The following is a 22923-nucleotide window of genomic DNA, read 5'->3' as shown; positions in this document are numbered from 1 at the left end:
TATTTCCTTCTGTATAATACATGACAGGAGATCAAGTCTTATTACAAAGAAATTGAACTTGTAATACAACTAATATTTAAACTAGTGTTATTTTGCAGTTTGACTAGAAACATATAAAACATTCAAGTAGGGTGATAAATTCTTGGGCCTGCCAGTATAAAATAAAAAGTCAGCTAAGACACATACACGGTGCTGTTAATGGCTCTGTCCTTTTTGCTGGTGGGAGCACAGGCTTCATAAAGAAGGTAAACATGAGGCAGTAGAAAAAGATAGCCTTGCAAAATGTTGCCAGATATGAAATATCTTGTCATAAGGTTTCTCATTGAATTACAGCAGTGAGCCTGCTTCTAATATTTCCCTCCTTTTTAATACAACAGAGACCTACATTTCTGTGCTTGGCTTTCTGAAGCTAATTTAATTCTGTGGTTAAAACAGCCCCACGCAGCACTTGTTCTTAACATCAAAAAAAAAAAAAAAAAAAAAAGACTGGTGGTTTTGCAGTTCATGGATAAAGTGGTAGGCAATCATCAGATTCCTGTTGAGAACTATAAATGATAAAAAGAATAGCAGATGGTTTCAGAAGGGAGAAATTTATAGGGGTAATTTGTAATGGAATAATACTATTTTCTGAACTAGGTAATAATAATTCACGAAGACAAGTAAAGGTTCAGATGGTTATCTCATGAAATTGTATATTACAAAATATTTCAAGAAATCTTTGCACAGCAGTTTAAAGTAAAAACCTGGTCAGCTGACACTTTCAGGTTCCAACGATCTGATCCTGCTTATATCCTTTTCATGTTGCTGCAGTTTTCCACGGGATTTCAAATGTGGTGCTTCTAACACTCTAGTTTTCTGAATACAATGTTCTCTTTTCACTTTAGTTAGTATGAGATTCAAGAAGATAAAGGGAAAGTACCCTTCTTCACCAGGAAAAGAGGACTGAAATAGACTGCTATTTTTACATAATCCAAGTTAATAGATGAGGAAGGGTTACATTTCTACCAGCTCTCCCTTGTTAGAGCCCCCAATCCTCTGGGTGAGTAGGACCACTGGGAGGAAGTGCGGCAGACAAGGGCCTCCAAAAGGCCTGCTCTGCAGGGCGGAGAGCGCGCCGCCTGCTTGCCAAAGTCAGGCAAAAAGGAGCAGCGCAGGACTCTCGTATGCCTGTAATTGTCCACAACTTTTACTAAATCCCACGGTGGACACTGGAAGGAGGGGGTGACTATAAATACCAGAATATTCATTCCTGAGCTTAATGAATTTACTAAACCCATTTGGCAACGCAGCAACCACAGAAACAATAAGGTACGAAAGTTGGAGGGTGCAATGGAGAAACACTTCAGACTTTCCTCGCAACCTTCTTTAGGAATTGTCTATTCTTTGTTAGCCCGCCCCCAGAGTGAATGGAAAATGATAGCAGATAAGGAGTTAGCATCATTTTACATAACAAAACACTTCTGTTCATTACTTACAGAGCTGACAAAAATTCTATTTGATCTTAATTCTTGGTTCATTTCTGTAGAGTTTGCTGCCACTCAAAAGGGTAAAAGCTCTCCTTGCTGATAGGAAACAACCACAAATAGCCAAATCAGGGGGAAAAATAAAAAAGAAAACATGTTTAAAATCTTTACTGGTAATTGACAGTGTTGGATATTCCAAAGTGCCACTTTGAAAATGAACGTAATGTCTAATCTGTTAGGGTATAATATGACTCCCGCAATTACACACAGACACACTCATATGCATTTTGATATTTATTAACAAAAATGATCCAAAAAAGGGTTGGATCAAAATTACAATGATGAGGGTTATAATAAAAGTTGTTTTCACTATAGTGTTTCTAGGGAACTGAAATCAGTCTAGAAAGCTGTTTAGTCTCCTAAAACAGGACTTAAATGAACAAACCATTGAAGTGTTAGAGTTCAAGAGAAATTTTTCTTCTTCCCTGTTGTTAAAGCAAAATATGGTGGAGGTCTTCATTTTAACCTGAAGACCTACTTGAGACACAGATGGATTAGATTGGGTGGGGTGGAGGGGGAAGTTAAACAAAAACGTTAAAAAAGAAAAAAGCAGGAAATGAAAGCTAGTGAGAAAAGGTCACGCATCATTCACTGAAGTAATCTTCTAGTCCCTCCATGTCCACTTCCAGAGAGGAGTTCAGAGAGGCCAGAGCAGATGACGCATACTTGGTTTTCTGGACACTTGGTTTGGGTTGAGGGGTTTCCGGTTGGATGGATTCCTTCTTGATGTCTTTACCACCATTTAGAATCTTTTGGCTCTCAATAAAGAATTGATTAGGATGATTCAAAGAAAAGCCACAATCATCTACCTGTATGGGGAAGTGAATGTATATCACATTAATGCATAGCTAGAGTATAAATAAAAGGGCTTCAAAAACTGTCCCAGGCCTCATTCGAAATCTATTTAATACTTGAAACACGGATCCTAGCAGTTCTCCTTCCTAACGCTCAATCCATGACCTTTCACTCAGAGTGACCTTCAACCACTACCTAAACATGAATGGCTCCTGCGTTATATTTCTAGCCCCACCCTCTGCACTTAGCTCCAGTTCCCTGACCAGCTAGTTCCACAGCCAGTTCCTACTCAACATCTCGGGTGGCTGAAAGGCAGTTCCAAGCGAAATGACTGGCACACTGTCAGTCAACGGGTATTTGTTGTTAAAAAAAAGAATAAGGATCTTTAAACACTCCAGAACCACGGGGAGTAAGTATAAACACAGATACCACTGATACCACTTGTATGTCGGAGCTTATTTATAAGTTTGGCATAGGTGATCCCATTAAGTATAACATAAACTCTGAAAAAGAAACCTAATTTAATGTTAATGTCTTCATTCCAGTCTTGGACTTGCTCTGCTCTTTGTGTAGAAAACCTTTTTCTCTTCACAATTTTTATTGTCACTTTATGCAAACATGACCAGGCTCACTGTTTTATACGATTTCTTTTCTTAAATACTACCACTCAACATGAAGTTATATTTTGAATATCATTTCAAATTACTCATTACTCTGTGCCTTTGGTACTCAATGAGCATTCAAATGGGTATCAATATCTTTTTTATTTGAAGACTCAGTGAGCACTACTTTTTCTACATTTTGATTCTAAAATTTACTAACGGTGAACAAAAATACATTCTTTAATAATAGCTAACAATTACTTAATGCCCATTATATGCCAGCCATTGTGCTAAGTGGCATACACACACACACACACACACACACTCATTTGCACATGTGTACTCGTATACCCAGTTAACTTCCACCGGAGCCCTCTGAAGGAAGGTTGTCTGCGCTTTGCCAGTGTTTCGGATGAGGCCTCCGTGAAAGGGAGAGATTAGGCACCTGCCTGAGAGCACTCACTGACAGGGCTGGAGATGGGATGTGACTTAGCACAGCCCACGCTCCTAACTGTATGCTCAGCTGCCTTGTTCTTGTGCCAAGGTCAATAATTTTACATTGTATTCATTCCCTAAAACTTGTAAACCTTTACTGACTCTTGGTGTTTTATACTGGAGTGTGGCATAAGAGCAAGATAACACTTACAATGAAGTTTCTCCTGAGTGTGAACCTCCTGCATGAGTCCCTTTCTTCACATTCAACCAATGGGTCAGACTGAGCTGATGACTTGTAACACAGACTAATTCAAATCCCTGCCCTCCCTGCCTCTGCCATTGCAGTGGCCAACAAAAAATGCCATTTTGCTTGAGTTATTTCGTGGGTTTTTGTTGTTGTTGTTATAAGGGGAGTATTTTCATTTCATATTTTTTTCTAAACTGAGAAATCATTACACTTCTTTTGGCCATCTGTCTTACATTTATCAATCTTTTTATGCCTCACTCTTTGTACTGAAGCGATTTGCATACAGTAGATATCTAATAAATATTTGGTAAGTTGGACGCAGAATTGACCAATGTATACCAGTGTTACATGGAACATTCACTGAAGCTTACTATGTATGAGGCCATGCTATGAACTAGTAATTTTTCTGCATCTAAGAATGTATTTGGCTAAGACTAATGCTAAAGACATTGCTAGCCTAATAAGTCATATACTTAAAAACCTCTATCAAGAATGAAGAAGTGATTGGGGCCACAGATAAAGACCTATTCTTATACTCTAATCACATTAGAGAGAAATTCCCCTGGGGAGATCCAGGAAGGCTTTGTGAAGGAAGCAGTTGGTATGTGAGTCAAGCCTGGAAAGATAGAGAAAGCAAAGAGCTGATAATGAGGTCAAGGGCAATATAAGCAGCAAGAGGACAGGAGCAAGGGGAAAGGCAGTGTCCCAGGAAAGGAAGTAGATCAGGTGGCCTGGTGTGAAAGGCATATAAAGGAGAATAAGAGGAAATGAGGTTGGAAAGATAAACCGGACTCAAACCTTGGAGAGCCTTGAAAACCAGGCTAAACAGTTTAGACCCAATCCTGTAGGCAACAGGGAGTCATTTACATTCCTTAAGAAGGGACAGAGCTACGTGGTTAGAGCTATGTACACTCTTATGGTTGATTGAAATGGATTAGTAGGGGGTTAAAGGGCCTGCCATCAGGTCCAGAGCGAACCCTCTTAACAGGTGGGCCAATAAACAGAAATGAAGTCTTTTCTGGTAATGCTCAGTACCCTGGGATTTTCTGAGTCTCTTCAGTCAACTGTTGATACACGTCGGGCCAATAATTTTACTGTAACTTCAGCGTATAGCAGATTGACAGTAAACAGAATGACTTAAGAGTTATTAGCCAGATAACTAAACAAATTTTTGTCTACTTTGCTGCTTAATTTCAAAGTGTTTCCTGAATGTTTTGTAATACATCTATGATTTTTACTAACAATGCAATAATTTGTGAACTTTATTAGATTCATTTTCATCTAATTCATTGAAAATAGGGAGATTGAATTAAAAGTTTGCATTTTACAAAGTATTTAATGGAAAGTAAGTCTACTGTCTAGCACATTTCAATCAGAAGGCTTATGTTCTATAAGTAGAGAACATTATACTGGAAAGATTTTGGGGTTCCTTTAAGCTGAACTTCCCCCATGTACAGATTAGGAAACCTGAAGAGATTACATGGTTTATGCAGTCACAGAACTAGGGATTGATTAGGTCTGAATCAGAATTCAGGCTCTTTGACTATATCACTTAGTTGCTCTAAATTGTTTTAAGCAAAGTTAAATAAATATACAATCTTACCATTACAAATATGATTTTTAGAGCTAAGCCTGGCTGTAATGATTATACAAGACATAATGGTATTATTTCATGCACAAAGAATCTAGCACCATGTGGTATAATAACATATTGAGGATTTTGTATACTTTCCTTCAAGTCATTTAAACTTCTGATACATATATCCAGAAAAGACGACTCTGTGGATTAAACTGAATTACTAGACTTCAGTGTGGACAAAAAGAAATATAGTCATCTTTATAAGCCTCAGTTTCCTCATCAATGAAATGGAAGTAATAACAGTGGCTACATCATAGGGCTGCTATGTGGAGAACCCAAGAAAAATGAATGTAAAAATAAAGAGTGGTTGGTTCTATGAATTCTGAATTAAACATAGGCAAAGACTCAAGAAAAGCATCACTTAAAAAAAAAAGTTGAATTCCAAAAGATAGGGGAAAAGATTATGTTGATTTGTATGTATCTTTAAGTTCCTTTTCCACTTTAAAGAAACCCAAAGTGGAACTTCATGATAAAGTATTAGGGGTATAATTTATTAAAAAAGATGAAACCAATCCCAAAACTTCACTCAACAAAAGAGTTTGCCCTTACCTTACATCAAAAGATTAGCAAATAAATGACATTTAAATGTTTGACTTTTATGAATCCTCATTTAATACTCTTATTAACAAATTAACACAGTGCCAAGTCTTGAAATGAGGGCCTGTATCATGAATCTGTGTGAAGTTATGTTCTTCAGTTTTCTCTCTTAGGTCTACAATTGCCCTTTCTTAACTCATTTTAAGTTCATATTACTTAACTTGTGGTCTGTTAAGTTACTTGATAGCATAATGAAATTATTAAGAATTTACTTCTGTTTACTGCATTATATTTTTGTCTAGGATGGGTTGTCTTTTGAGTGTCTCCTTCACTTTTATTTTGGCTAAAGGAAGTGTACAGGAGTCCCCGAATAAGTCATTTTGTTACAACATTGATGAGATGCCAAAGGAACCTAATTCTTGTTTATATAATTAGCTTATGGTAAAATTGGTTTTGCTTAAACTTAAAGGTTGTTGTGCTTAAAATCACAGAACCTATCAAAGACATTAAATGATATTACTAAATGTAAATTCCCAGTCAGTTTCCTTTCATCTTGCTCAGGAAAATAAACTTAGGGTTTGGGGGGTGGAAGGTGAGGTGCATAAATCAATTTAACCAAATGAAAATAAATTTTGTTTGAAATCAAATTAGAAAAGAGAATAGAGAAAATTACTCTCAATTTCACTTGTTTCTACTTACCAGTCAGTAGCTGTTTCCTTTACTCCTCATTAAAACAAAACAAAACAAACAAAAAAACCTGTTTGTTTCATTCTGGATTTGGAAATAGTGAAAATTTTCACAATTTCGCCTGCTGTGAATCTTGTTTCTTTCCTTGCCTTTTTTCTTGTTTGGTTGCTATTGGTGATGTTTTCCTTTGTGGTTGATGATTTTTTTATTATGTTTTGTACACTGTTACATATTGGGAGAGAGAAATTCTATAATGCATTTTCATTCTGCCATATTAGCTTGGAATTCCCAAACAATTATGAAGGATCTGAAACGAGATCAGTCTAGTTGGAGCCTTGACGAAGGGGGGCGGGTGGAGGACTCTATAGGCTACATGATAAATTTTGGATTTCATCTTAAGAGCCATCAGGAAGCCTGTTAAGGTTTTTAAAGAGCATGTTACTAAAATGACCAGATTCTTCTATTTAAAGACCACTCGAGCAGCTGTGTGAAGGAGAAAGAATTGGAATGATGTGTGTGTTGCGGAGGCTGGGAATGAGGAAGCTGCTACTTGGAATGATCCAAGGGAGAGATGATGGTGGCTTCTAGCCCAGCATCCTAATTATATTCATAACTACAACCTCGCGTCATTGTTAAACAACTTAATTGTATTTGGTATATATATCCTGTTTAAATTGTAGGAAAATATGTGATAGATTTTAACAAGATATCTGTAGAAATTTATATGGTTGGAAAAAAAAACTTATGCTCAGCTGTTTGGAAAATAAGTATCCAGAGTGATTCTGTGCCTAAAGAGGTCTATTTCTAAAGAGATTATTTTCTATTAAAATTCAGATTAATGTACCAAAGGCCTAGTGTTGTCATTTACAATGGAGTATGCTGAAAGAAAGTATAAAACATTGCTCCCTAAAAACACTGAGGAAAACAGTTTCAAACAGGTCAGCTTTTGACACCCACTAAGTGAATCTCTCTCAAACATTTGCTTGGAATCAACACATTTGTACACGGTGACCTTCACATAAGCATAGTCTCAAATCTCTGCCACAGTAAATGTAGATTTTGAAGGAATGAAAGCAATATTATTTTACCTATGGGATGTTTGGGTTTTAATCAAGAGGTTTTGCAATGACAGCTTATAATGAGGCAGCTGGTATTACCAAGAAAGCCATATGGAACTATCACAGAGCTGCTGCAAATGGTATCAATTAACTGGTTTATTTTCAGAACTTTTATTAAAGTGAGTTTGATTATAGAGGCCTCGGGAAAATAAACATAGGGGGGTATTTTTGGAGAGGGGAGGGGCAGGCAGAATGGTAGAAACGTAACAATAAAAATTCTGTTTTTAAATTAGATTAGAAAGAATAAGTGGAGATATTCACAACCAAAAATCTATAATGAGACATCCAGTGAACACAAATAGCCTTTTTATTTCATTGATTTATATATGCAGTTTAAGTTAGACCATTTCTACATGTGGGAGGATTTAGACGTGTCTTTTCAATGTCTTTATTAACTTAAGGCAGGTGTTAAAAATTGACAATAGTAGTACTATTCTTGTAGGCATAATTAATAGGAAAGAGACTACAAAAACAACTGAGAACTAAAAAACCCTTTTTAGTGAATATCTCACAAAATCAGTGTTTAACTCTATCTTTCATCTTACTAAAAAGGAAAGAACTTGAATAATAGACCTTAATTTTTTAAAGTTCTGAGTCCTCTTAATTACAAGGATCCACAAATAACTAAAAACATATGCAAAATATCTTCAAGCTGAGCAAGCAAATTAAGGAATACAGTCTTCAGGAGAAAGAGTTATGTCAATCTGGCGCTGAAAATATCAAACATGGCTTATCTGGCAGGATTCTGATAAAACTAATAAGAATCTACTATTTTACTGACATTTACATTTTGTAAAAATAAATTTTTTAAAATAATTTTTAACTGCAGTTGACACTCAATATTATATTAGTTTAACCTATGAAGTGACCACCCAGATAAGTCCAGTGCATGATAGTTATAATATTACTGAGTTTATTCCCTATGTTCTATTTTACATTCTTGTGACTATTTTGTAACTACCAATTTGTATTTTCCAATCCCTTCACCTTTTTCACCCAGCCCCTTAACTCCCCTCCCATCTGGCAACCTCAATTTGTTCTATCTATGAGTTTGTTTCTATTTTATTTGTTAAGTTGTTCTTTAGATTCCACATGTAAGTGAAATCATACGGTATGTGTCTTTCTCTGACTTATTTTACTTAGCATAGAAATCGCTAGGTCCAACCATGCTGTTGCAAATGGTAATATTCCATTCTTTTTTATGGCTGGGTAATACTAGTCCATGCTTTATAGGTATCACCTCTCCTTTATCCACTCATCTACTGATGAATACTTAATGTGGCTTCCATATGTTGGCTATTCTAAATGCTGATATGTTCTCAAACTGGTGTTTCGTTTTTTTCAAATACGAACCTAGAAGTGGGACTGCTGGGTCATAGGGTAGTTCTATTTTTAATTATTTGAGCAACCTCCATACCGTTCATTTTCCATAGTGACTGCACCAATTTACAATCCCACCAACAGTGCATGAGGGTGTCCTTTCCTTGACATCCTCACCAACGCCTGTTTGTAGATTTACTAATACGCATTCTGACAGGTGCGAAGTGGTATCTCAGTGTAGTTTTAACCTGCCTTTCCCTGATGATTAGTGATCTTGAGCATCTTTTCATGTCTGTTGGCCCTCTGTGTATCCTCTTTGGAGAAGTGTCTATTCAGGTCCTCTAGCCATTTTGTAAATTGGATTGTTTGGTGTTGTTTTCTTTGTTTGTTTGTTTGTTTTGGGTGCTAAGTTGAATTAAGTTCCTTATATATTATGGATATTAACCCCTTACCAGATGTATCATTGGTGAATATCTTCTCCCATTCAGTAGGGTGTCTCTGTGATTTTCTTTGCTCTGTGAATCTTTTCAGTTTGATGTAGTCCAATTGATTTTTTACTTTTGTTTCCCTTGCCCAAGGAGACATATCCAAAAAAAATATTACTAAGAACCATGTTAAAGAGTTTACTGCCTATGTTTTCTTCTAGGGGTCTTATGGTTTCTGGTCTTATGTTTAAGACTTTAATCCACTTTGAGTTTATTCTTATACATGGTATAAGTGGTCTAGTTTCATATTTTTGCATGTATTTGTCCAGTTTTCCTAACACCATTTATTGAAGAGACTGTCTTCATCCCACTGTATATTCTTGCCTTTGTCACAGATTAATTGATTATATAGGAGTGGGTTTATTTCTGGGCTAATCTGTTCCATTGATCTATGTGTCTGTTCTTATGCCAGTACCATGCTGTTTTGATTACTATCACCTAGTAGTATAGTTTGATATCAGGTATTGTGATACTTCCAACTTTGTCATTCTTTCTCAAAATAACTGGCATTATTTGGGGTCTTTTGTGTTTTCATATAAATTTTAGAATTGTTCTAGTTTCAATGAAAATGCCATTGGTATTTTGACAGAGATTGCATTGAATATATAGATTGCTTTGGGTAGTATAGACATTTCAACAATGCTAATTTTTCCTATCCATTAGCACAGTATATTCTTCCATTTATTTGCATCTTCTTCAATTTCTCTCTTAAATGTCTTAAAGTTTTCTGAGAACAGGTCTTTTAACTCCTTGGTTAAATTTATTCCTAGGTATTTTATTATTTTTGATGCAACTATAAGTAGAATTTTCTTAATTTCTTTCTGATAGTTCATTATTGGTGTATAAAAATGCGACTGATTTCTGAATATTAATTTTGTATCCTGCTACTTCACTAAATTCATTTATTAGTTCTAATAGATTTTTGGTGAAACCTTTAGGGTTCTCTATATGCAGTCATGTCATCTGCAAATAATGACAGTTTTACCTCTTCCTTTCCAATTTGGATGACTTTTATTTCCTTTTCTTGTCTGATTGCTGTGGCCAGGACTTCCAGTACTATGTTGAATAGAAGTGGTGAAAGTGGACGTCCTCATCATATTCCTGATCTTAAGAAAAAGCTCTCTGTGTTTCCACACTGAGTGTAATGTTAGCTGTGGGTTTGTCACAACATGGCCTTTATTATGTTGAGGTCTGTTCCCTCTATCCCAGTAGCAAAGTAGTTACTTTGCTGAAAGTTGTTATAATAAATGGATGGACGATTTTGTCAAATGCTTTTCTGCATCTGTTGAGATGATTTTTGTCCTTCATTTTGTGTTGTGCCACATTAATTTATTTGCAAACACTGAACCAATTTTCCATCCCAGGAATAAATCCCACTTGATCTTTGTAATGTATTGCTGAATCTGGTTTGCTAATATTTTGTTGAGATTGTGCATCTATGTTCATCAGCGATATGGACCTATAATTTTCTTTTTTGGTAGTATCTTTCTCTGGTTTTGTTATCAGGGTACTGCTGGCCTCATAAAATCAGTTTGGGAGGCTTCCCTCCTCTCCAGGTTTTTGGAATGCTTTGGAAAGTACAGGTATTAATTCTAATTTGAATGTTTGGCAAAATTCATCTGTGAAGTCAGCAGGTCCAGGACTTTTGTTCATTGGGAGATATTTTTGTTTTGCTGTTTTTCTGAAAAAATTAGTGATAAATTTCCTTAGTAGTTATCAGTCTTTTCAGATTTTCTGTTTCTTCCTGATTTGATCTTAGAAGATATGTTTCTAGGAATTTACCCATTTCTTCCAGGTTGTCCAATTTTGTGGCATATATTTCATAGTATTTTCTTTTCTTTTCTTTTTTTTGATTCCTTTGGTGTCAGTTGTTACTTCTCTTTCATTTTTGATTTTACTACTCTTTTTACTTGATGAGTATTGCTAGAGATATATCAGTTTTCTTCATCTTTGCATAGAACCAGCTCTTGGTTTCACTGATCTTCTCTATCAATTTTTTTTAGACTATTTTAACACTCTGAACTTTATTATTTCCTTCTACTCACTTTGGCCTGTGTTTGTTCTTCTTGTTCAAATTCATTTAGGTATAAGGTTAGATTGTTTATTTGAGATTTTTCTTGTTAGTTGAGGTAAGCCTGTACTGCTATGAATTTCCACCTGAGAACTGCTTTGGCTGTGTCCTACAGATTTGGGGTCAATGTGTATTTGTTTTTATTTGTCTCAAGATAACTTTTGATATCTTCCTTAATCTCCTTAACCAGTTAAAATTGTTAACCAATTCATTGTTTACAACCATGCTATTTAGCCTCTATGTGTCTCTATGTTTTTCAGTTTTCTTGTAATTGATTTCTAGTTTTATACCATTATGATGAAGCAGATATTGATATGATTTCAATCTTCTTAAATTTATTTGAGTATTGTTTGTGACTTAACATGTGGTCTATCTGGAAAAATGTTTTATGTGCACTTGAAAAGAATGTATGTACTGTTGCCTTTTGGGTGAAATGTCCTAAGAACATCAATTATGTCCGTCTAGTCTAATGTGTCATTAAAGGCCACTGTCTCCTGGTTGATTTTCTGTCTGGATGATCTATCCACCAATGTCAATGGAATGTTAAATTCCCTGCTCTGACTATATTACTGCCAATCTCTCCCTTAACATCTGTCAATATTTGCTTTATATATATCAGTGCTCCCACACCGGGAGCTGAAACGTTTAGGAGGGTTATATCCTCTTGTTGGATTGATCTTTATCACTATGAAACGCATTTCTTAGTCTCTTGTTACAGCCTTTGTTTTAAAGTCTGCTTTGTCTGTTATAAGTATTACTACCTTAGGGGTTTTTTTTAAGATTTTATTTATTTTTAGGGAGAGGGGAAGGGAGAGAGAGAGGGAGAGAAACATCAATGTGTGCTTGACTCTCATGTGTCCCCTACTGGGGACCTGGCCTGCAGCCCAGGCATGTGCCCTGACTGGGAATCCAACCAGAGACCCTTTGATTCACAGGCACTCAATCCACTGAGCCACACCAGCCAGCATGCTACCTTAGATTTTTTCTCATTTTCGTTTGTGTGAAAAATCTTTTTCCATCCCTTTACTTTTAATCTAAAGTGAGTCCCCTATAGGCAGCATAGGTATATGCCTTGTTTTTAATACACTATGTCTCTTGATTGAAGCATTTAGTCCATTTACATTTAAGGTAATTATTGATAGACATATAGTTATTATCATTTTATTAATTGTTCTCTGATTGTCTTGTAGTTCTCAGTTCATTTCTAATTCTCTTACTCTCTTGTGTATTGATGACTTTGTATAGTGTTATATTTGGATTCCTCTCTCTTTATTTCTTGTATATCTCTTAGAGATTTTTGGTTTGTGGTTATCATGTGCTTCATATAAACCAAACTATGTTTATAGCAGTCTATTTTAAATAGTCACTTAACTTTGAACACATTCTAAAATCACTACAATTTTTATTCATCCCCTCCACATGTATGCTTTTGTCATTATTTTTTACCTCTTTTATGTGTTTATGTGTATCCCTTAATGCACTGTTGTAATTACACATGCTCTTCCTACTTTTGCCTTTTAACCTTTGTACTAGCTTTTAGAGTTGGTTGATCCACTGCTTTTACTAACTCTGCCTTTTCATTGTGAATTTTTTTCTTCCCTATATTTTCGATCTTTACTTCTTAAAGAAGTGCCTTTAACTTTTCCTCTAATACTAGTTTCCTGGTGATGCAATACTTTAGCTTTTCTTGTCTGGGAAACTCTTTCTCTCTCCTTCAATTCTAAATGATAGCCTTGCTAGGTTGTACATTCTTGGTTGTAGGTCTCAGATTTTCACCATTTTGAATATTTTATGCCATTTTCCTATGGCCTGCAAAGTTTTTGCTGAGAAATCAGCTAACAGTCTTATGGGAAACTTCCTGGTACACAGCTAACTGCTTTTGTCTTACTACTTTTAAGATTCTCTCTTTGTCTGACCTTTGGCATTTTAATTATTATGGGTCCTGGTGTGGGCCTCTTTGGGTTTGTCTTGTTGGGTACTCCGTGGACTTTTACGTCTACTTCCTTTACCAGGTTAGAGAAGTTTTTGCTCATTATTTCTTCAAACATGTTTTCAATTCTTTGTTCTCTCTGTCTTTCTGGTCCCCCTCTTATGCAAATGTTGATATGTTTAATATGGTCCCAGAGAAACCTTAAATCATCCTCATTTATTTTCAATTTTTTTTTCTTTTTGCTGTTCTAATTGGGAGTTTTCTGCTACCTTGTCTTCCTGATTACTGAGCTGATCCTCTGCTCCATCTGATCTGCTCTTGTTTCTATCTAATGTATTCTGCATTTCTGATTGGTCCTTTTTATGTTTTCTATATCCATTTTTATTTTTCCTGTCTCTTTATTGAAGTTCTCACTGAGTTCATGTATTCTTCCCCTAAGTTCAATAAGTCTCCTCATAACCAATGTTTTGAACTCTAAATCTCATAGATTGCTTGTCTCTGTTCTGTTTAGTTCTTTTTCTAGAGTTTTGTCTTGTTTCATGGAGATATGTTTGTCTCCTCGTTTTGGCTAACTCCCTTTGTTTCTATCTATGTATTAGGTAGATTTGCTACATCTCCTGGTCTTGGCTGAGTGGCTCTATATAGCAGGTGTCCTGTGGGGCCCAGTCATATAGTCTTCCTGGTTCCTGAGCCGGTGTTCCAGGTGTGTCCCTTGTGTGGGTTTTGTGTACCCTTTTGTCGTAGTCGATCCTTGGTTGCTGTGGCATTTCAGGGGTTGGGACTGACCCTAAGGCTGACTGGCTATGACTACAGTAGATGAGCTGTTGTTCAGGGCCTGACCCCCAAGACTGAGAGTTGCTTAGTGGGGTTATAATGCCAGCTGAGTCCGCCTTTCAAGTGTGTCGTTTATGGAGCTGGGTGGGTGGTGCTCTGGATGGTCTGAAGCTAACCATCAGGTATGTGGGTTCTGGACCTCTGGTGTGTTTCCAGCTTGGGGCCATCTGGTAGTACTTACAAAGTGATCTGTGGTTGGTTCATGCTTGGGCTGAGCTTGGGGGTGCTTGGGAGAGGTTATTCTGCGAACTGAGGATGGCTGTCACTAGTGTTGGGCTTGGGACCCTTTGGTGGGCACCATGATATAACTTGAGGCCAGCTGCCACTTGTGCCTTGTTTGTGGTCATTTAGTTGAGGCTACATTCCAAGCCAAGATTGCCACTTCTTATGCTAGGCGTGGGACTACCTGATGGGAGTTATGATGTAAGTTGAAACAAGTCACCACTTGGTCTGAACTTGACATAACTTAACAAAAATACAGGACACAGAGAGGTCAGGCACTATCGGATTGCAGTCTGCGGGCCTTTGGGAGATTTTAGGGATGTCTACAGCACAAGCCAAGGCCAAGGTTGCTTGTGTGGAGGAGTAGCTGGAAGAGGTTGGGCCAGGCATGCGAGTTGGGTGGGGGGTCATCTCAGGGCATCTCCAGGGCAGGCACAGTGTTAGCCAGGTTAATGGCATGCTCAGATTTGGCATCCACCTAGGTCAGGCAGCTAGGTGGGGGAAGGGCTCAAGAAAAGAGCAATGGCACCTGCCAGCATTCCTGTCCCCAAGAGAGTTGTTTTGACTCTTGCCCTTCCAGCCTTTGCCCTGAACCCAGTCAATTTAGTTTCCTCCCACATGTCCTTGGCACTTTCTGGGCTGCAGCATGGAGGCACTGCTGCATAAGTCTATGCATGGGCACTTTAAGACCTGCAGTGCCTAGGTCTCCAGCTGCGCTCCATCTCAGTAGGATGTAATCCCCACTGGTTTTCACAGCCAGATACAGCAACTCATTTTACCAGCACCGAAGCCCTAGGCAAGGGAGCCCAGCGTGTGGCGAGGACCCCTTGCTCCTCGGGGAGGACCTCCACAGCTGAGATATCCCTCCCAATTCTTAATCACCACACTGTGGATGTAGTACCTGCCCATTCCACTTCTCCACCCCTGCCACCAGCTTCTTTGTACCTTCAGCTATAGGACTTCTGTTCAGGTAGCCTTCAGGAGGTTCTCAATGATGGTTGTTCTGATTCAGTTGTAGTTTTTATGTGGTAGTGGAAAGAGATGAGCACAGCATTTTCCTACTCGACCATCTTGACTGAAAGTCTCTAAACTGTTTTTTTTTTAATAACAATTACATTTTTAACTTTTAGGTATAATAGGGTGAGGGCTAAACCCACAACAGACCAGAGTTTTAGCTCCAGATCTCCCATTGACCAGGTTTGGTACCTTGGGCAAGTCCCTTAGAATTGGTAGGCCTCAGCTGTTTTAACATAAGCTATGAAGGTCGGATCATGAATCTAGAAAGGAAAATGCTAATGATCACAACAGTAGTTATTACAAATCCAACACGAGGTACTGTGGAACAGTATGGTTAGGCTCATAAGCTCTAGATGAGTTATTCAACAGCCTGGTTCAAATCCAAGTTCCATCCTCTGTAAGCAGTGTCCACTAGCTGTTCAGCTTCTCTAAGCCCTATTCACAAACGGGGACAAAAGTAGTACCAAGCTGTAGTACTGCAGTGTGGATCCAAAGAGCTAATGTGTCCAACGTGCTTGCTATGCCTGGCATGCATGAAGGGTCTACAGATGTTAGCTGATATTATTATCATTGTTGTTATTATTTTCATCGTCTTTAGTAATGTTCTAGAATATATTTTGCCATGAAATATTTTATGAAAAATATAATCGAACTAGAAAAATTTCACGAAAACTAAATTAAAAAACATAAAAATTATAAAACTTAGCATAGCATGGTAACTGATAATGAATTCAATAAATACATCTTCTTTTTTTTTTTAATCCTCATTCAAGGATATGTTCACTGACTTTAGAGAGAAGGGGAGAGAGAGAAACATCGATGTGAGAGAGAAACATCGATCAGTTGCCTCCTGTATGCGCCCCAACAGGGGATCAAACCCACAACTTTTGGTGTATGGGATGACGTTCCAACCAACTGAGCCACCTGGCCACGGCTCAATAAATACATCTTTTAGGAGAAGGTATGGATACCTCTGTATCTGAACAACACCGCTGACTCCAAGAAAGTCTCACATATACTCATAAAAGAAATGTTTCAAGAGGAGCTTGGACCTCTAAGTCCATTCTTGGATGTCCGTCCTCGGTTAGGAAGCCATGATCAGGATCAGTGGTTGAAAACTGAGCATCAGGGAGCTGAATTTGACCTGAAAGTCTTGAAACTTTTTGATGTGAATGCCTCTAAGGGTATGAATTCTTCAGTGCACCACAGTTCCTACCGTACTCTCTGGTATTAATCTCAGGGAACTTCACTTTTGGGGGTTATTTGCCTGACCTCTGAGTTTGTGACCCTTGTTTGACACCTTCCAGCCCCTTCGGTAGCAGGCCTTCCTGTACTCAGGATGCTGGCATGAAAGAAACCAAACACATTTCCCTGACTCCCTTGCAGTTAAGGGTCCAGCATGTAACCTAGGTTCCGCATGCAGATAAACATAAGACTTGGGTAGAAGATCAGATTAACATGAGGTGGCAGCAAGTAAAACGATCAGATTTTCTGTGTGGAAGATGGCAAAAGCCTGAGGTTCTTCTCAGCAACTGTGGCCAAAAGTTCTAGACCTGCTCCTGAGGCTGGCTATCTGAGGTCTGTGTGTCAGATCCGGCCCACGGTCTGTTTTGTAAATAAAGGAGCACAGCCATGCCTGTTTAGTTACCTACTGTCTGTGGCTGCTTGTGCACTACAACAGCAAAGCTGGGCAACTGGGACAGAGACCATATGGACTGTGCAGCCTAAAATTCTTACAGTCTGACACTTCACAGAGAAAGTTTACCGACCTTTGGTCTCATCCCGAGATGTGCACTTGTAGGTGACAGCTGTAGTAAAGTAAGATTTTCTCATGATGCAGCTTCTCCTAGGAACAATATTCCCTGTTCTGGAGAATCTAAGCTTGATTCTCTGAACCTTCTATAAATTTTAAAAGGTACCTACTACCATGTAATAAATTCCTTTCTGCTGACAATAGCTGGAGTGGTTTCTATTGCTGCAAGTAAAAACCCTGAATGAAACACAGAGTCACAAAAGACAAAGAATTAGGCTATAAAGTTTAAAAATTTACTTACATTATGTGTCATCTCAAAGTACTTCTGACAGGCTACCTGGTAATGTGTCCGTTTTACTAAATCCAAAATCTGAAATGAGTGAGAAAAAAGAGAGAAAAGAATTAGAAATTCAAAGTTTCTTCTACACCATAGTACCTCACAGTTGTTGGCCACCTTCATTCCAGACAGGAAGTGCATTAAATCACGTAGCGTGTTGTACTTCTGCAGCCTGGACACTGTGATAATTTTGACATTACACAGTAGCAGTTTAGGTCAGCATTAAACCACAGATGCCGACAGATAGCGAGTGATCTTTCTGACCTACTAACTGTGAATTTCAGTAACTTTACCTAGACAACGAGATGAAAATAGATCCTAGTATTGTGACTTTGACAGTTATTTTCAGAACATCTTGTTGCAAGATCTCTTCTAAAATTGTAGACATAAATCTGGTCATCTAAATGGTTGGTGCGTGAAGCAATCAAGTATACTATTTAGATTTTTATTTTCCACATTACCAGTCTATACAGATACAGCATAAAATACAGCTGTGTGACCATCAGGAAAATTTAATGTAAACCCTTTGGATGACTATCTGTGGAGAGGGAATGCTTTTACCTTCAATCAGATTTGTCCTGTTTTGAAATGAAGTTATTTCTAGTAAAGCTCAGCAGAATACGAGAGTAAATAGTCTATTCTGAACACCTATTAGGAACATCATCCTATCTTTTGTAAATACAATTTGCTTTCCAATTCTACTTCATGTAATCTCTTCGGAGCGATGCAAACTCCCATTCTTATCAGCAGAGTGCAAGGCCAGTTGAAATTTGTAAAGTTTCATCACCTCCCGCACCAAATAAATAATATATATATTTAGCCTGTTTATCAAACACAGTAAAATGCTGGAATTAAGAGACAGCCTCAAATGAAGGGAAATACCATTCTAGAGAAATGTAAATTTCCATCCCTTTTCAAAAGGCTGACCTTCCTATGACAAAAAAAAAAAAAGTACATGAAGTTTCAGATTCTTGCTATGTTCATTACTGAATATAGCTTACCTCTTCTGACAGATACACAAACAAATTACAGTTGCAGAACGGGTATAATAGAATACTGATAAGAATGCGCTTAAAAAATTGTACTTCTCTGACTGTCTTATAGATTCCATTTCTGAATCTCAGGTCATCTTGTAATTAAATCTGCATGAATGACCTAAGTAAATGCCAACCAATCATAGCAGCCAGGATCCTGAGTGTCTGCCTATTTGGCATACCCACTTTTCGTAAATTATTAGAGCAAAAATGAAAAATAAATCAATTAAAATGAATGACTATAAACTTTAAAAAATGAAAAAAGCCACAAAATTTTCCAAGTAACTCCAACATTCTAAGCTCATCTTTGCCAATGTTTTTACAAGTAGATAATTCGAAACGTGTTGAGGTGAATTTGCAATCGGCTGTTGGCAAACATCAATGATACCGGCACAAGGCTGGGCAAAAGTAGGTTTACAGTTGGTTATGTGGAAAATAATACAATAACTAATAAATAATAATACAAGAAAAACTCCGTGTTCCATGTACTCACAAATGTAAATCAACTTTTGCCAACCCCTGTATGTGCATATCTGTGAAAACAGGTTTGGAGAAGCCAAAGCATAACATAAAGTTTAAATGATACTATAAATTACCAGAAAAGGACTTCACAGAAATAAGCAAAAAGCTCAACTGTGTGATGCATGTTACTTTTATATGAAAACAAAACACTGAATCCCACATCTTATTCTATATAATATATATAGAATATATATACATTTCTTGTTATATATGTATGCATATATGCATGTGTGCACACACATATATAATAGAATTTATATACAGTATTTTCCTTACAGAGTAAATAAGTAACATACACATACAATCTAATAAATATTGGTAAGTATGCTATAAAGGAATACTTAAAAGAAATATTAATAAAAATATCTAGTTGGATAATATACAAATAAGTAAAAAACTTATCAAGGAAAATGACATATAAGCCACAGAATGTGAGAAAAGCAGATTTATGTATCTTGAAATTTCAGATTCCATCCAAAAAGTTAAATTTAGATTAATCACATAACAACCACCCCACCCCATTCCACTCCCCCAGTAGGCTCTTCATTAACAAAACTATCACTTACTTTTCCTCTTTTTGTATGATCTTTTCAGGAAGAATTTTTATTTGAAATTTTCTTGCAAATGTACAAATAAATCATTTCACTATCTAGCCTTAGACAACTTTATTAATCATGTCACAGCATATGTGAGTGGATAAAAGTCCCTGTATAATGGGAAATAATGGGATACTGTAAAGGTACAATGGGAAAAAAGAACAATAGAGGGTTTTTCATGGGCTAGAAAAGCTATTCAAAGACAGACAGATAAATCTGGGCCTAAGGAGAGGAGCTAGGGAAGGAGAAAGAATAGTAAGTAATAAAGATTTGGGGACACTAAATGAGCTAATAGAAGAAATCCAAGAGAAGGACTGCTTCGAGGTGATCAGGTATTATCTTCATTTTAGAGATGAAGAAATACATCCTCTGAAAAATAGGGTGTCTGTCCAGTGAGGACCATTTACTATGGTAAGAATTAAAAATTAAAACATCATATGCAACTAAGTGATCCTGTTTTCCTTCAGAGGAATATACAATATTTATATGTTTTAAAACTAGTATAGAAAATATACAACATTACTCAAAAAACCCAACAACTAATACAAACATATACTTTAATTTTACATTGTCATCTACATTGCAGAGATACAGGAAGAGAAAAGAAGAGAAAGAGAAGGGTCTTTGTGGACCACTGAATGAAGTACGGCTTTTTCTCTGAGTAAAATGAGGAGCTACTGCAATGTTCTAAGCACAGGAGTGACAGTAACTGACTTACATTAACAGGAATATTTTTCCTTCAGTGCTAGGAACAGACTAGAAGGGTGGAGGAAACAGGAAGCTGGTTTTAAAATCCCAGGAAATAGATGATGGAGGCTTGCTGAGGATGGTAACAGTCGTGGTGAGAATTGGTCAGGTTTGGAGATGGAAGGATTTCCTACTTAACGACCATAAACTGTTTTTTAAAACTAGCTGTTCTACATGAAAATGCTTGACATGAGCCCTGGCTGGTGGGGCTCAGTGGATTGTGTACTGGCCTGCAAACCAAAGGGTCCCCAGTTCTATTCCCAGCAGGACACATGCCTGGGTTGCAGGCCAGGTCCCCAGTAGGGGGTGCAGGACAGGCAACCACACATTGATGTTTCTCTCCCTCTCTTTCTCCCTCCCTTCCCCTCTCTCTGAAAATAAATAAATAAATAAAATCTCTTAAAAAACGCTCGACATGAACTTGATCCCCGATGTTTTGGAATGAGGCATTACCTATCATTAAACTCTCTCCTCCCAGACTGATTTCCTAAATGAAATTAGTTAAAATACCAACATGTTAAGTAACAAGCTGTCATGTAAAATAAATGAAAAATACCACTTACTTACTAGTCACTAAGCGATATGATAACAGATGCTTTTTAAGCAGTAACACATGAGGACGCCCCCCTTAGTGTCACCAGAAGTTTCTATGCACAACCTTTCTGCTGACATCAGGATTTTCACAAGTGAGTCTGATGCTCTACCATTTGTACATGAAGAGCAACTTGAGATTTTTTCTGCACCTTATTTTCCTAGATTTGTCTGGTATAAACATCACTGGCAAACACTACATTAAGATGTCCTACAGGTATGTCTATTTTGAGGATGGTGCTGGTACAATCTGCTGATGGGCTGGATGACTCCGAAGCAGGAAATGCAAGTCCAAATATCAAAGAACGGGAAAGGAGAACTGAGGTGTGAGCAAGGTACAAAAATTCAGTTTGTGAAGGAGGAGCAAAAATAGCAACATGGCAAAGAAACATCAAAATACAAGAAGGGCAGGCGCCTGAGGGAGAATCTGTTAAACAGGATTTAGGGACAAAAGCTAAAATCTCTACAATATGGTTTATGTACCCCAGAAAGACTGTTCTTCCCAAAGTGAATCACTTCTGTGTTCATGCAGAGATGCTGAGAGCACCCACTGCTAACCAACCCAGTGAGGCTGAACAGGGGTGACTGAAATGCATGATGACTGGGATTTCTGAGCCATCTTTATTTCCTGAAATCCAGGGTCTTAGGAATAGCTGGTCTCATTGAGAATTTAAATTTCTTGTTAAGTCATAATTCAAGTAACCTTTTTTTAAAGTGCTGAGTTTTAACAGAAGGGTCTGTGTCGCAGGGCTGTGGACGGACAGGCTTGACTTACAGCCAGACTCCTGTGAACCTGAGAAAGATTAGGGTTCAACCAAATGTAGTGTGCTTTTCTTCCAAACTGAAATTTGTCTTTGATGTTTTCTCAAGACTGAAGAAATATTGGATGAGGTCATATTTTACAATGTGCTAATTTTGACCTTACCTACCTAGCCTTTTAAAAAATATATGCTTTGGGCGGGGGATACAGGGTGTTGATAATGTGCTTGTTTATATATTTTGTTAGAATCATATACAAAATATATCAAAGGTTTGTTAAAGGAAAAATATTCCGTAGAGAAGCCAGAATGAAGATGTGGTCAGGCAACAGTACTTTCTGACCATGTTAGTTGTGCCCACACAGCTTGTGAAGAAGGGCCTGACCTCCATCCTCCCAGACTGCCTTTGCCCATCTTAGAGGGATAGTTCCCCTGTGCCCAAGCCCAGCCCGCATTGACTGGCCAGAGGGAGGGTCAGAAATACCATGGGTGAGGGAAGCCCATACTACACAGAGGCAGAAACTCACTGAGAGGAACAAATGCCATGAGATAAAAGAAAACAAAAAGAAAGGTGAAAGCCCATGTGAAAGAAAAATGTGCAAAGCCAGAGAAATAGGTAAATTAAATGGAGTCCACAGTCTGCGGCTTACATGGCTTGTCAACATTAAAGTGTCACAATCACACCAAAGGTGTTCCACCGAGCAACGGCACGAACCCCCAGTTTGCACGTCCCATTCTGGAAGAGCCGGAGCACACCACAAGTCCCTCTTGCTCACAGCACCAACGCCCAGAGAGGTGTCCAAGGAGGACACCAAGACAGGCCTAGCCTCGAGGTTCCCTGATTCGGCTTAAAAATACATATAACCAAACAATTTGAACAGTCATCTTGAATAAAGGCATTTTTGAAACATAAGCTTATTATTTAAAGAAAATACTTCTATGAAGATCTAAGAATATTGCTCAAATAGCAATTTGACCTTTGGTTTTTAATGCCAATATTTCCAGACTAAAATAAAGTTCAAAATGTCAAGCCTAATGGTCCATTTATTATTCTAATCTAGTCCAGCAGTAATCAAAAGGCTAAGAAAAATTAAGAGTAGTGATATCAAACTACTATATTTGG

The 22923-nt window shown here is 37.6% G+C and overlaps 1 protein-coding gene across 1 annotated transcript in view; it reads right to left on the bottom strand.

The window, feature by feature from the left end:
- Nucleotides 1-1751: 1751 nt before the first annotated feature.
- Nucleotides 1752-22923, bottom strand: part of PRIM2 (DNA primase subunit 2) — a 274577-nt gene continuing 253405 nt past the window's right edge. The window contains exons 13-14 of the mRNA XM_024576586.3: nt 17517-17585; nt 1752-2332 (exon numbers count right to left, since the gene is read on the bottom strand). Coding sequence (XP_024432354.2) covers nt 2108-2332; nt 17517-17585 — 294 coding nt within the window. The 3' untranslated portion in view covers nt 1752-2107. The remainder of the gene's footprint in view (nt 2333-17516; nt 17586-22923) is intronic.

Source organism: Desmodus rotundus, chromosome 11 (assembly GCF_022682495.2).
Source record: "Desmodus rotundus isolate HL8 chromosome 11, HLdesRot8A.1, whole genome shotgun sequence".
NCBI classification, from domain to species: domain Eukaryota; kingdom Metazoa; phylum Chordata; class Mammalia; order Chiroptera; family Phyllostomidae; genus Desmodus; species Desmodus rotundus.
This window is presented reverse-complemented; position numbering and strand designations above follow the sequence as displayed.